Consider the following 15,480-nt stretch of genomic DNA (forward strand, 5'->3'; position numbering starts at 1 on the left):
GTCGGCATAATGGTATACAAAGAAACAATGTGGGATGGTCAATGTTAGCAGGGACCTGCTATGTCAGAGCCTTCACATAATCAGGTACAACCGACAGTAGTACAAAATATAACAATCTTTATTGGACAATCGATAAATAAATGTGCAGTTGGGGGCAACCAGTCACATCAAGGCTTCCAATAAATTGAAGAACCACTGCACACAGCCGACACAGGGCTACACACTAGCTTAGGGCACACCACTCAAACATGGCACACTAACACCCTCTACAGGAGGCACACGTTATCAACCAATAAAGGGGCTAAAGTAACACTCAAGCACTGCAATATGACCATTACTGGATTAAAGTGAAAAATGGGAATGTCCTTTCTCTGTAGGCATTTTGTTTTTATATACTTTATTAAAAAAAATATATATAGAACAATATACGAAACAAGACAAACTGACTCAGACACAGGAAAAGAAAGGGAAAAAAAGACATACATACATCATTAACATTCAACAATACAACGTGCTATCAGCCGCATAAGGTGCTTATGTGTTTATAAAAGGTATCGTGTACCTGGGATCCCGCCTAAGGGGTCCATGGGATACCAACCGGGCGAGCCATCATCTCCAACCCCAGTCACTTATCATTCTTAATCTCATCAAAGTAGGTCAAAAACGGGTCCCAGATATTTGAGAACCTTTTAAGTGCGTTGGTTCTCAGGGACCCGAGTCTCTCCATCTGTAGAACAGAAATCATGTCCATCAGCCACACCCGAAAAGAAGGTGAAGAGGAGGACTTCCACTCCTTCAGAATAAGCCTTTTGGCGACAGTTGTCCCCAGCGTCAGAGATTGTTGCACAGCCGAAGGGAAGTTCAGAGAGGATTCGGAGCAGCCAAAGATGGCGAGTTCTGCCTCCGGCTGTAGGGTCATTTTGTAAGCCTTGGAGTACCAGTCAAATATTTTGGCCCAGAATCCCGTTAATGAAGGGCAGAACCAAAAGGCATGAGATAGTGTGCCCTCTGACGCCTGACCCCTGTCACACAGTGGCGAGACAGAAGGGAAGATCCTGTGCAGTTTATGCTTGGAGTAGTGAAGACGATGAGCGACCTTAAATTGGATCAGCTGGTGTCTGCTATTAACTGAGCAGAGTTGTACCAGAGACAGACTTATTTCCCTTTCTCTGTAGGCTATTATTTAGTTACCCCTATCTGCTTGCCCCTGCCACCCTTGGCCTAAATGCACACATAAAGAAATACAGTGGGAATAACATTTTTTTTTTTTTTTTTTTAATGAACTTAACTCGCCTGCTTGGGTGCGACCCTCCCCGGGTCTGCGCTTGGGACGCCGTCCAACTCCCCGGGGAAACGGCTTCGCTGGACAGCGTAGACAATAGCAGGATTCAATCGGTGTTGGCGTCAACGTCCGACTGCAAGAACCATATGGGAGCTATCTATGCAGCAACAGCACTCTCTAAACCGCGGCCCTGACTATACGCAGCAGACCTCCCCTCATAGCAGAAACCTGCGGGCCGCTGGCTATCTGTCTTCATCGCCGGCGGTCCTACCTGACGGCGGTCGACACCCTCCCCACGAAGCATCCGTCCAATTCTCAGGAATAATGGAATGCTTCAAATTTGGCTCAAACGTCCACTTGGACTCAAGGATGAACTGATTAGATTTTGGTGGTCAAAGGTCAAAGTTCAAGGTCGCTGTGACCTCACAATGCCATTTTCATACTCGTTAATGCGATATCTCAGGAACACTTTGATGGAATTTTTTCAAATTTGACTCAAACATCCACTTTGACTCAAGGATGAACTGATTAGATTTTGTGGTCAAAGTTTAAGGTCCCTGTGACCTCACGAATTCCTGTTTCATGTTTGTTAATGTGATATCTCAGGAACGCCATGACAGAATTTCTTCAAATTTAACATAAATTTGGACTCAACGATGAACTGATTTGATTTTGGTGGTCAAAGGTCAAAGTTCAAGGTCACTGTGACCTCACAACCGTCTGCTTCATGCTTGTTAACGTGATCTCTCTGAGGGAATTTCTTCAAATTTGGCTCAAACATCCACTTGGACTCAAGGATGAACTGGTTAGATTTTGGCAGATAACGGTCAAGATTCAAGGTTACTGTGGCTGCATGTCTGTCTATTCCATCAAGGAATGGAGCAGGGCTAGGTAAAAGGGGCCATAGCTAGAGATAGGAAGGTCGTAGAGTTGAGATTTGAGGGGTGGGTAGGGGCAGCCGGTGAGGGAAAGGGGTGGAGCTAGTGAAAATGGGACGTAGCTAGGAATAGGAAGGTCGTAGAGTCAGAATTCAAGGGATTGTAGGCGGAGTGCCTATTGGATGTGGTGAGGGAAAGGGGCGGGTTAGCAAAAAGGGGCGATAGCTAGGGATAGGAAGTCGTAGAGGGTCAGGGTTTGAGGGGTGGCTAGGGGGATGTGGGTGTTGGGAGAGGGTGTGGGGGTCGAGGAAGCGTCATAGTTGGGATTTGAGGGATGGACCATTTTCCATGGAAGGAAAAAGTCTTCAGTGTGCTCGGAAGTCCAAAACTGGTGTGGTGAAGGTGCTCTTTGGTGAGGATCACAAAGATTAAAAAAAGAAAGGTCCAAGGCACTTTTCTGGCAGAAAATAAAAAGCCTTTATTTGGATGGCTATTTCATTATGAAAGGTTTAAAAACATAGCTAGTGCATGTTAAAAGAGCTGGGACATGACCCACGCGTAGCGGCACAAACAGCCTTCTTCAGGGTGTGGCCACCAGCACAAAGTTTCCCCCACTTAACATGAGATTATTACAAACACCTGAGCAGAAAGCCAGTGAACTCACAGAAATCAATCTCTTCATTCAGTGCTGGATATACTGTGGCCTACATTTGGTATTTATAGAAAGTTTCTCTCTGCAATAACAATTTCAGTCGATCACCACCCCGAATGTTCTTTCGGATGGTTTCTTTCTAGGCCTTCCACCTTGAGGCCAACTGGATTACTGTTATGTACATGGAAGAAATGCTTAGCCATAGGGTTATCTAAATTGTCTCTTTGTCCGGCCTATGTAAAAGCAACCACAGGTAAACAACAACAACAACAATACATAACAAACTAGTGTTACAGTTGATAAATGTTTTGATGTCATACACCTTATGCGACTTTAAGTCACTAGGAGGGGCAAGAAAAACGTCCCTAAGAATTGGGTCACTTTTGACAAGATCCCAATTTGAGTGTATTATCCTTTTTATAGGATTTGGTAGGGAACTATATCCTGTGACAAAGTAAACCTGCTCTTGTCCTGAAGAATTCTTTTTCTTTTTCTTGAAGAGTTCAGATCTAGTAGTGGACCATTTTCCATGTTGAAAACGATTAAAAGTGCCATTAGGCTGAATGGCACACCACTGGCTGTGGGCTTCAAGGTATTTGTGCTTGTATGACTATGAGTCTGGACAGACGTGGACTGCTCACTTGTTGGCAACTTAATATTATAATTAGTTTTACACAATATATAATCTTTCATTCGAGTCCAAAAAGATTCTGGTTCAATACTGCAAAACAATACTTGTTTTCAATATCTGCATTTTTGGAGAAATATGGATTTCTTGAATAAATATTGTGTAAAATGTTTATTTGTCTTATTGCTGGTAATACAGAATGTATGGTGTTAGGTGTTAGCATAGCCATGCCATCAGCTAATCAGTAGCCTACCAGTAAAAATGTGCCAACAAGCTTTTCCTCTTGGAGTAACTTTCCTTCTTTCATAGAATGTATTATGTTTATTGTTGCCTTTAGCATGTATAATGTTATTTCCCCCTTTCATATACAAAACTATTCCACAGGAAAAATGTAGGCTACATCAGGCACAAACAAGAACACAACACAATACAGGAGAGCTGATAACAACAAAAAATAATATATAAATATTTTAAAAAGGGATAAAAACAAAAATAAATGTAATAATACATACTAAACATGTTCTTATAATTACATGTAGGCCTATATTAATAATATTAATAATAACAATAATAATAACAATAATAAAAAATAAATTAATAAATAAGGACCGACATTAGAAAATATATAAACTCACTTATTTCTTTCAAATATTATTTCATTCTGGCCTCCGTGACGTCACAGCACCACTTCCCGTCTCCACCCGTTAGCAGCCATGATGGTGAGTTTACCTCTGTTCTCCTCTGCTCTGCTGCTTTTCTTTCTAATCACTGCATTTACACGCACTTTACCTTGAGTGTGTGTGGGAGACAGTGTGTATGTGAGTGTGTGTGTGAGAGACAGTGTGTGAAGGACAGTCAGTGAGTTTGTGTGTGTGTGTGTGTGTGTGAGACAGTGTGTGTGCGTGCGTGTGTGTTTGTGTGTGTGTGTGAGAGAGAGAGAGAGAGAGAGAGAGAGAGAGAGAGAGAGAGAGACAGTGTGTGTGTGTGCCGGCGGTTAACAGACTGTTTATGTCTGTCTCTCCGCAGCAGGAAGGGCTGGACGACGGGCCCGACTTCCTCTCCGAGGAGGACAGAGGAGTGAGTTTCTGTCTGTCTATCTGTGTGTCTCTCTCCTGTCTGTCTGTCTTTTCCTTGTCAGTCTGTTTCTATGACTGACTGACTGGCTGTCTGCCTTTCCCCCTGTCACCTGTTAGCTCAGCTCACCTAGCTAGCTTAGCCTTAACGTTAGCTTCATGCTAACTAGCCTCCCTGTCAGCTTCTGGCTTTAAAGTGTTTCCCAGCTGAATGTCCACCAGCTAATCTGCTGGAGTCTGTCAGCACCGTCAGCTATGCTAACTTGTATCAGAGACTCAGCTAACACAGCTAACATGCTAACTTGTAGCAGAGACTCAGCTAGCTAACTGCTCTGTAGCACAGTGGTTCTCAACCTTTCTCATAAAGATCCCTGATTCAATCCACATTAGAGCCACACACCTCCCCATTGGTGAGATGTTGTCAACTTGCAGCCAAATCAGAGTATTTTTATTGTCAGATATGATTTAGTCTACAATCACTCACATGACTGTCTATGTTGTAGGTGGAGAGATAACAGAGAAACTATGATCAAAACAGTCATACTTCAACATTCGTTAATTGCTCTCACTTCTTATAAATGGAGAATGGTGAAGTTGAACAATTCATCAGTTTGCTGGGGACCCCCTGGAGCCCCCGCAAGGACCCCTGGTGGTCCCCAGAACCCATGTTGAGAACCACTGAGCTAGCCGCTCTGTAGCAGAGTCAATTCACTTCATGTGCATCCCCAGGCTTCAGCTCTGGTCTCTGCTGCTGGGCTGGCTGCTAAATCATCCACTAAGCTGTCACATGCCTGTCACACACACATTACATTAGTCTTGCTGGCTGACACACACACACACACACACACACACACACACACACACACACACACACACACACCAGAGAGCGTTGTCGCCAGAGTGGAGTTACTTGCTTCCTTCCTGTTTTCTTCTGTTGTGAGTTAAAGACACTGGGCTGCGTGATATGGACCAAAAATCACATCTGTGTGTATTTTTAGCCTGAATGGCGATACACAATGACAATGTATATCTCTGTATTTTCTACGAAGTGGGCTAAATGTTCAGTTGTAACTTGCTTTCACAAAATATTGAGACAATGATATTTTTGATAAATAATCATCATTAATGTGGATATAATGACTAAGTGGGTAAAGACAAATAATAGAACAGCTAGAACAGTCTGGTAAGTTCAGAAAATGACATCACTTTAATGTAATGCAACATTTCAAACCAGGAAAAGACAACACTTATGCCATATCACCATATTACCATATCCAAATTCTAACATGATATCTAGTCTCATATTGCCATATTGATATAATATCCATATATTGCCCAATACCCAGGCCTACACTGAGGCAGCTGTCTGTCCAGTCTGTAACTTCAGACTGTTCCTCACACCCGCCGGCAGCCCGACGGCAGCTTCTCTTCTGTCTATGTCCAGTTTAACAGTGCATGCTGCACAGAGTTAGATTTATTAAACATTCACTTGTCTTTCAAATCCAAAAAACACTAAGGAGCCCTACAGTAATTTAGTTCACATTGGGGCAATGGACCCCCATATGATGAGATTTGGTCTCTCAGATGCAAATCTGATTATTATTATTATTATTTTTTATGTAGCCTAGATATGATTTTGTCCAGAATTCCATATATCGTTGCTGTCGTTCCAGGACCTCGAATCTCCAAAACAGCAACTTTTCAGGAAGTTAAAAAAACCTGTTTGCTCTTAAAATACTGAACCAAACGTCGTCAAAGTTGGCACATGTCTTAATTATAGTTAGTTTCCCGCTGAATGTGTCATTACTTTATTAATATCTTACCTGGATAAGCTCAAATTATGTTGTTTATATTATCAGTCCGAGTTGGAAGCACTCTCTCCCGGCCAGTCAGGCGGGAGAGAGTCGTATGCTCATGCACGAGCCCCAAGCTCCGAGCCGCGGGGGCGCGCGCAGCCGCAGCAGCAGTGCTCTGAGGAGCCTCTCATGGCCGAGGCGGGGGCTTTCGCATGGGATGAGAACAGTCTGACATTTCCGCAAACAAATCTCATTGCAGTTTAGCGCACATGTAAAATATAACGCTAGACTACGACGTGACAACATGACAAAGCTGCTCTAAACACATCGGCTACTATAATATATTTCCATGCATCTCATACTGAGTTTAGATCGGTATTGAGTTTGGACAGACTGAATGGGCCGAGGAGGAGGAGGAGAGCTCTGCAGCTCTGCCCTGCGCTGCGCCCTGAGAGACACTCACCTCGCTCCGACTATAGCAGGCTACTCGGCTACTCAGCTACTGCAGCCTCACTGACACTGTGCCCCTGTCTGTGAAAAGCGTCCTGTCCAGTCGCACCTTCGCAAACAGATGCGAGATTCCCGCAATCCTGTACCCAATCACTGATTGAACAGAAAAATCGCACACCAGCTATTTCTGTCTGTGTTTGTTTGTTGTTGCTCTGTGAGGGTTACAGAGCGCCCCATGCAGGAGCCTGTTTTGCCAGCCGGGGTCTGGGAGGAGGGAGGGAGGGGGAGAACGCAGCCTGCAGCTCTGCGCTGAGAGGAAAACCTTTGCACAACTTTGAACAAGAATCACGAAAAGCCCCCAAACGAAAATTAAAAACGGATTTGATGGCGCGGTATATCGCAAGTTGGACGAGGGAATGACGTGGAGAAATCTCGCATTGTGATTACATAAGCTGAGAGCGGGGCGTTTGTCCTCACTGTGCTGTGTGCTGCGGTAATGAGCCTCGCGTCACTAGTCTCTCCTAACGTAACATAGACAAGCCACACACACACACATGGGAGAAAAATAATTAAATTTCTAGTTCGCCACTGAATGGCCAAATTGATATATCTTTCAACCATTTTGAGCAACGCTGTTTCCATACAGGCCACCAGCGTTGGCTAGTTGTTGATATTTATAAAGATATTGCAGCTCTCATATAAATCATTTTCGAGGCGGTGGGCAAACTGTCATGGCGTCGATTTCTGGAGAAAATTCCTGAGCTGAGCACAGCCAAAGAGTATAGTATAGACAAGAGGATACGTCATTTCTTGTTTTTTTCCATAGGTTTTTTCAAATCACTGTTCTGATACATATCTGGGGGGTAAGTCCCCCTTTAAAAAAACAACAACAAAAAAACAGCAGTGGAGGTCATGTTATAGCAGTGGCTGACCACTGCTGAATGCATATAGGGGAAACACTGGACTCTTTATTTGTTCTGACTTGACTGGCTGTTTTACATTTAGACTTGAGACTTGACTTGGACTTGTGCCTCAAGATTTAGACTGACTTGGGACTCAAGCGAAGTTGACTTGGCACTTCACACTTCTGCCTTAAAGTATGTTGTAACTTTACTTTGGTAGAACAGTTATACACACTTCACACCTCTGCCTTAAAGTATGTTGTAACTTTCGTTTAGAACAGTTCTATACAACTTACAGTTTTCGTGTAAGTGGACTTGTCTGGTTAATGTCAGTGTGTCTGATTGGTTATTGGGAGTCATGATGTGTGTGTGGTGCAATGTGTGTGCCTACCTGAGTCCCTGACTGTCTGTCTGCCTGTCTGTCTCCCTGCCTGTCTGTCTGCAGCCCCGGGCGGTGAACGTGGATCTGCAGACAGACGCCACGCTACAGGTCGACATCTCTGACGCCCTGAGTGAAAGAGACAAGGTCAAATTCACCGTCCACACTAAGGTAGGGCTGTGTGTGTGTGTGGGGGGGGGGGGGGGGAGGGGGTATCAAACCCTCAATGCTCAACCCTGGCAGTGTGGGTGCCTTGCTCCACTGCTGACTTCTGAGCTACAGAAGTTATTGTATTGTTATTATAAATAGTTAATGCTGGGGCCGCAAAAACACCGAATCACTCCGCCTCTGAGAAAACAAATGGTAGCTAGCTAGCCTGCTAGCCTCACAAAGTCGTGACTCTAGTAACTAATGTTTACTGTCGTCTTCTGCTAGTGACGTCATCAGTATACAACCGCTAGCTAGCTAACGGTGGTAACAACGTTCGCTAGTTACCGAAATGGAAACATTTAAGGTTAACTTAGACCACTTTGACTGCTTTGTAACTGTTTTATAAAACATCTGTTTGCGAGGGACCTAGCGTTAACCTAACATCAGCACAAACATTAGCCAAAGTTAGCTAGCTAACTCTAGCTGTTTGTTTGTCACCAAGCCTGTGCAGGGAGCCAGGAGGGACTATTGTATTACGCAGAACATTATGATTTATGAATAACAGCCATTTGAGAGTTGTCTATACTTTCATATTGCCATACTTGGTAACCATTTTATAAAAGCAATAGCTCACTTCAGGCCATGATATATGCTCATTATACCACACTTATGGGTGTTTTCATGACCCTTAGGTGTGGTATAATTAGCATATACCACAGCCTGTCGTGAGCTGTTGCTTATATAGCCTATCCACCTTATTTCTAGCTGCCATGATGCCTATGGGTTTTTCTTCCGGTGTAATCCTCCCAGCCTTGTTGCTGACAGCTTGACACCCGTCTGGGCGAACGGAGCAAATCAATAATCAGGTCCAGCTTGGCAAAAATCTCGTCGATAAATATCCCTTTAAGAGCGCCAGTGTAATCACCTACTGTGGCTAATGTTAGCGGCTAGCTAGCTATGTTACATGGCAGTAAAAAGCCACTGAATGACCAAATTGATATAACTTTTAACCATTTCGAGTAACACTGTTTCCATACAGATCACCAGCGTTAATTTGTTGTTTATAACCATAACGTGGCTATATTTGTCACAATATTCCTGGAACGCGAGTTTAACGAAACAGTTACATGTCCTCTGCATTCTACATCAAATAAAGACATTACTGATTGTTTTATTTGGTATGTTACATACTTATTGGCCAAGTTATGTTCAATTCAGCCAGGGTACAAGGGAGTATAGGCGGCCATCTTTTCAAATCAGGTAGAATACCGTTTTAGGAAATGGCAAGCTGCAACAATAAGTCACGTTAAACCGGACCTTGTACCCATAATTATTTGTACAGCGGGGCATTTAAAAATAAGGTGGATAGCCCAGTGATACTCAACTTGCAGCCCGGGGGATAGATGTGGCCCGCGATAGGGTGCTGAGTGGCCCGCCCGCCAGCCATTTTCTAATTCACAATGAAAACTAATGTTAATTAAAGTTTGACTGAGATCCAGCTAAATTGTCAAATATTGCTGCCTTAACCTAACTAACTATCCTGTGTGCACAAAGTCGACCAACTGACCGGCCAGTTACTCTGAGATGTTGTTTGGGAAGAGGGTTTACTCTAAACAGATTTGACAACTGAATTAAAGTGAAAAAACTGAATTTCTAACTTTTTTGTTTATTGTAATTTGTTTTTAACCCTGAACTCTATTTTTGGTGAATAACATCTATTTTGGTTGATTATTTGGATTTGCCTGTAAGACATTTTTCTTTTGTGAGTGGTTTTCATTGTACCTCCAATACACTATTTATATTAAACGTCCCTGTGTTTGCATTGTCGCTCTGATTATTGCTTTGATTATGTTTTTGCATTCTGCTTGGTGGTTCAGATTGATGCTATGTGGGTTCAAATCTCAAATGTTAACATTGTCAGACTAAACTTATCCGGCTGGCATCCCAAAAACCTACAATCCATTCAATCCACTACAGCAGTGTCTCTCAAACAGTGGTCTGTGGGCGCCCCCTAGTGGTCTGCGAGTAGATTTATATTTTTTTCCTTTTTTTTACCTCCCACTATCCAATCAGAGAAATGTTTAAATTTTCTGGGAAACTCAAGGTCAGATCACATTGCCTCTAAAGGACTACGTATATGTATTTTTTCACCCCGAATCCAATGCCACCAGGCTTGACTCTCTACGACGTACGGTTGCGGAGATACGTCCACTCTGCCTGCAGGGCTACAGGAGAGAGACGGAGTACAGCGGGTGGTTGGGAGTTCCAAGTTACTGACCAAACACTATTTCAGTAATTGCTGTCAGAATATAGAGCCATTTAACACTTATTTGAACACAAAAACATCACTGAATGCAACTTGAAGATGGCAAAAGATAGCCTATTCGACTTTGGCAACTTTGTGCATTTATTGAACTTGAAAAAACTTTCTTTGAACTTTGAATATATTTGAACTGAACAGGAGAAATAAATGTAAAAACAAAAGTTAAATGGACTAACTAAAATAAATTACATATATTTTTTATATCGGTTATCTTGTTTTCATAATTGTGGGAAGCCAAAAATTAGATTAATTGTACTGCTATTTGTCATTTAATTAGGCTGTAATTTGTAATTTACAGTTGAAGTAATAGGCCTATTGTTTTTGGGGATGTTTTGGGAGTTAGGTGGTCCCCGAGTTTTTTTCATTGGTTTAAGTGGTCCTTGGTCTGAAAAAGTTTGAGAAACACTGCACTACAGGAAAGTTTAGATTATTAATGTTTGTTTATTAACTGGCCCCTAGCCTTCTGTCATTTTGCAAAAGAGGCCCCCGGGCAAAGCAAGTTAAATATGCCTGCTCTAGCCTATATATTTCTCAAGGATTTAGCAGGCGGACACACTGTCCGCCTTTTTCTCAGCTGCCTCCATCTTTTTTTATATGAAAACCTATGAGAAGCGACTGCACAGTGGGAAAAAGTGGCCGCTCTTTCTTTAAGGAATAAAACAAAAGACGGACAGTATATACACACCCTAATTTGGAGGCCTAGCCTGATATTCAAACCATCGTCAATTCATAAACTCATTGCCTTTTCATCTGAGATTGCGCTCACTTCAGAGCATTTATATGAGGGGGCGGGCTTCGGTCTTCCCTAACCAATCGGCAGGGCAGCCGCAGCAATCTTGCTAGTCACAAGCACAAGCTAACCTAGCTAGCTAATGCTAGCCAGCTTCTCCAGGTTAAGCAGCTAAAGTCGGCCTACTTTGTACTTGTCGTTTAAACGTATGTCTTAAGGCTTAGTTCACACCGGCCACCCAAGCCTTGCCTACGCCTTGCCTTTACCCACGCTTTTAAATAGGCGTCCGTTTTAGTCAAAGAGGCTGTGTACACCGGGCGCCTGAGCGTGAACCCTGCGTGTACCCACGCCTCGCCTGTGCCTTGCCGATTTTATCGTTTAGGCGTGAGTTCTATTTTCAAGCCGACTAGGCGCGTGCAGGCAGGCTTCTTCTGTCAAGCCATGAAAGAAAAACGCGACAATATCCGTGGGAAATGGCAAAGTCAACTGAATTTCAAAATAAAATGGAGTTACTACAACAGTGTTGAGCAGAGAGAGAGAGATTGACGGGTGGCTATCACGTGGGGCTTTCTCCTCGTCGGCAAACAAATCTTCAGGAGAGAGAATAGCGACCGAAGAAGCAAGATGGACAATGTTGTTGTGCCAGCACATATTTTTGCAAGATTACCTCTCTAAAAAGTCTGACTATAGTCAGACCTGGTTATACATATCCAGCATCAATAGAACATTAAATATATCAGATTTATTTTACCTACACATGCTAATTCGGGACCACACGTGAGAAAATACAGCCGGGAGAGAGGAGAGGCGCTTGTGACTCGGCTCCAGGTTCAGCGTGCAAAGGCGTGCGGTGTGATCGGTTCACGCCCAGCTCAAGGTCTGCAGGCGTAGGCGTGGGTTGAGGCAAGGCAAGGCATAGGTTCCCTGTGTCTGTGTGAACGTAGCATAAGGCCCAATTATACTCTACGTTAAAGACGGAGACGGACAGAGCCTTCTGTCCGTACTCTGCGTTCATTTCGTGCGTTTTCTGTCCGTCATCTGAAAGCTTATGGATACACATGAAACCCAGCAAAACCACACACACACTCATACATTTGACTCTCTACTGCCCACTGGTGGATGTATTTCTTAACGTGATACCAATGTGAAAGACGCATGGAAGTATGTGGGCAGTGACGATAATAACGTTTGAAACGGACGCATCTATTTACGTATGAAAAGGGAGTATGAATGAGCAGCCATTATCTTGCACTGCAGTAACTAATAAGACATTCTATAAAACAAAAAGCACAAAGTCGGCCAAAGTCGGCTGCTTAACGTGGAGAAGCTGGCTAGCATTAGCTAGCTACGTTATGTTGTGTAATCTTCATGCCTCTAAGATCACACAATGACGAGAGGGAGACTAGAATATCAGTAACGTGCTTTACTCTTTACTTTACATCTGACCAGGAAGTTACATGTCCGTTACATAAACCGGTCCGTGCGGCAACATCAATAGAACCACATTATAGGACACGTTAGCTTTGGCCACAGCTGTTTCTGTTGTGCATGACTGACAACAGCGTTAGCCAATCGGCGTCCGTCATTGGATTTTCAACCGGAGAAAAGGCATTTGCACATGGCGATTCCAGACCAAGAAGAGCTAAATTCACAACTGTGGAGTGGGCGTGGCTTCAAAGGTCTGGAGCCAGGCTAGTGGAGGCCTCCTCTGTTTTACAAATTGTAGATGGGAAATATGACTTGGCCTGAAAAAAAAAATCAGTCATAAGCTTTTTGTTGTTGTTTAATCCCTGGTTCCACAGAGCACGCTCCCTAACTTCAAGCAGAATGAGTTCTCTGTGGTCCGGCAGCATGAGGAGTTCATCTGGCTGCACGACTCCTTCGTGGAGAACGAAGACTACGCCGGCTACATCGTAAGACTTGAGTTTACACTTCACAACTTCACACTTTACAACTTTATACCTTACACTCCAGCTGTGTGTGTGTGTGTGTGTGTGTGTGTGTGTGTGTGTGTGTGTGTGTGTGTGTGTGTGTGCGCGCGCGCGCGCATGTGCATCTCCGCAGATCCCCCCCGCTCCGCCCAGACCGGACTTCGATGCGTCCAGAGAGAAGCTGCAGAAGCTCGGGGAGGGAGAGGGGTCCATGACCAAGGAGGAGTTCACCAAGATGAAACAGGAGCTGGAGGCGTGAGTCATCCCCAACTTTGTCCCTGCTGGCCACCGTACGGTGGGAGATAATTTATGTCAACCCTCGCATATGATAACCCTCGCAAACAGAGGGAGTGGGGCTGCGCTGTGTTGCTTTTTTTTATTTGCATGTACCGTACACAGCAGCCTAGCTTCGTTCATAACAGATCTACTTCATAGAAACAAACAAGTTGAATTCACTTAAAGACACTACTGTGGGTTGGAAATTGTTTCTTCTTTAACGAGATTTTCACAAGACAACCTGTCAGCTCTGTGGCTCAGTAAACTGTCTGCGGTTGTGGGGAGTTTGCTCTGTTTAAGCATCATGATTGGCCCGAAGGTCCAAACACCGCCCAGCTGGGAAACTAGAGGCCATGAAGCGACACATCCGAATTACTATGACCTGAATTTGGCGTGTGATGCCCTCCGCTGCACCGTGGGGAAAACAAAGAAGAACGTGAACATAGCGCGGTTGTGGCGGATGCTTGCCATCCATTGTCTATGTAGCTTGTCTATATAGCACGGTATTGCTATTTTGCGGTTATTGTGACAGGAAGAAAGTAGCTGGCTGGAAATGTTTGTTTTTGTTTTTATGCCTCTGCCGGCGATAGCCAGGCCGGAGGCATTATGGATCCGGGTTGTCTGTCCGTACGTCCGTCCGTATGTCCGTCCGTCCGTCCGATGTTCGTTAACGCGATATCTGAGGAACGCCTTCACGGAATTTCATCAAATTTGCTTCAAACAACGACTTAGACTCAAGGATGATCTGATTAGATTTTGGTGGTCAAAGGCCAAAGGTCAAGGTCACTGTGACCTCTCCAACGCCATTTTCAAGATTGTTAACGCGATATCTCAGGAATGCCTTGACAGAATTTCATCAAATTTGCCTCAAACTAACTTGGCCTCAAGGATGAACTGATTACATTTTGGTGGTCAAAGTTCAAGGTCACTGTGACCTCACGAATGCCATTCCCAAGTTCGTTAACGCGATATCTCAAGAACGGCTTGATGGAATTTCTTCTGATTTGGCTCAAACATCGACTTGCACTCAAGGATAAACTGATTAGACTTTGATCGTTAAAGGTCAAAGTGCAAGGTCACTGTGACCTCACACACCCAATTTCCAAGCTCTGTAACGCAACATCTCAGGAGCGCCTTGACAGAATTTCTTCCAATTTGCCTCAAATGGCTATTTGGACTCAAGAATGAATTAATGGCGGAGGCATAAATCCACGGTGCGGTCGTTCTAGTTTATTCTTCTATTTTTTCTGATTTCCCCTCCATTTTCTCCCCAATTTCCCCCTGCTGCCCCGGTCGCTGCTCCACCCTCTGCCGATCTGGTGAGAGCCGTAGACTACCGTAGCCGTAGACAACCAGGACACACCTACGACACACATGCGCAGTTGCCAGCCGCTTCTTTTCACCTGACAGCAGGAAGCTTCACCGACAGGACGTAGCACGTGGGAGGATCATGCTATTCCCACCACTTCCCTTCCGCCCGACGAGTGGAGGCGCTAGTGCGGAAATGTTTTTAATGTCCGGCCATTTAGACTGTGGAAGATAATTATAATATAAAACCACCAGAGCAGTTTTTAGTAGCTGCAGTTACATAGTTAGGCGGCGTTCACACATAGCGTTTTTTATTGTGTGGAGAAAGCGCTGCTGCCTGGAGAGCTTTTTGTGAGGAGAAATAAAAAGCGGATCATGCTAAACGTCACCTGACGTTAGCTTAGCAGCTGCTAGCTCAGTAACCAGCTGGTTAGCTCTTTTTTTCTCTCTCTCCCCCCCCCACCGATTTTTTCAATCCCATTGTTGTTTTTTTTATCCTGGTTGCTGCTCCACCCTCTGTCGATCTGGGGAGAGCCGAAACTGGCTCCATGCTTCCTCCGAGACATGGGCAGTAGCCAGCCGCTTCTTTTCACCTGACAGGGGCAGCTTCACTGGTAGGACATGGCACGTGGGAGGATCACGCTATTCCAACGAGTTCCCCTCCCTCCGAACAGGCGCCCCGAATGACCAGAGGAGGCACCACTTCAGCGACCAGGATATTG

At 44.3% G+C, this 15,480-nt stretch overlaps 1 protein-coding gene across 3 annotated transcripts in view; it reads left to right on the forward strand.

Annotated features, from left to right (window-relative positions):
• Window positions 1-4,154: 4,154 nt before the first annotated feature.
• Window positions 4,155-15,480, forward strand: part of snx6 (sorting nexin 6) — a 35,420-nt gene continuing 24,094 nt past the window's right edge. For 2 of the 3 annotated variants that reach the window (XR_014552563.1, XM_083633766.1), the window contains exons 1-4: window positions 4,413-4,517; window positions 8,107-8,211; window positions 13,046-13,156; window positions 13,308-13,429. Coding sequence is in view for 2 of the 3 variants with exons in the window: in XM_083633766.1 (XP_083489892.1) it covers window positions 4,449-4,517; window positions 8,107-8,211; window positions 13,046-13,156; window positions 13,308-13,429 (407 nt within the window). In the remaining variant the exon portion in view is untranslated. Of the gene's footprint in view, window positions 4,160-4,412; window positions 4,518-8,106; window positions 8,212-13,045; window positions 13,157-13,307; window positions 13,430-15,480 lie in introns of those variants that run through there. The other variant, XM_083633767.1, reaches the window with a different exon arrangement.

This window comes from Poromitra crassiceps, assembly GCF_964638095.1.
Source record: "Poromitra crassiceps genome assembly, chromosome: 3".
Taxonomy (NCBI): Eukaryota; Metazoa; Chordata; class Actinopteri; order Beryciformes; family Melamphaidae; genus Poromitra; species Poromitra crassiceps.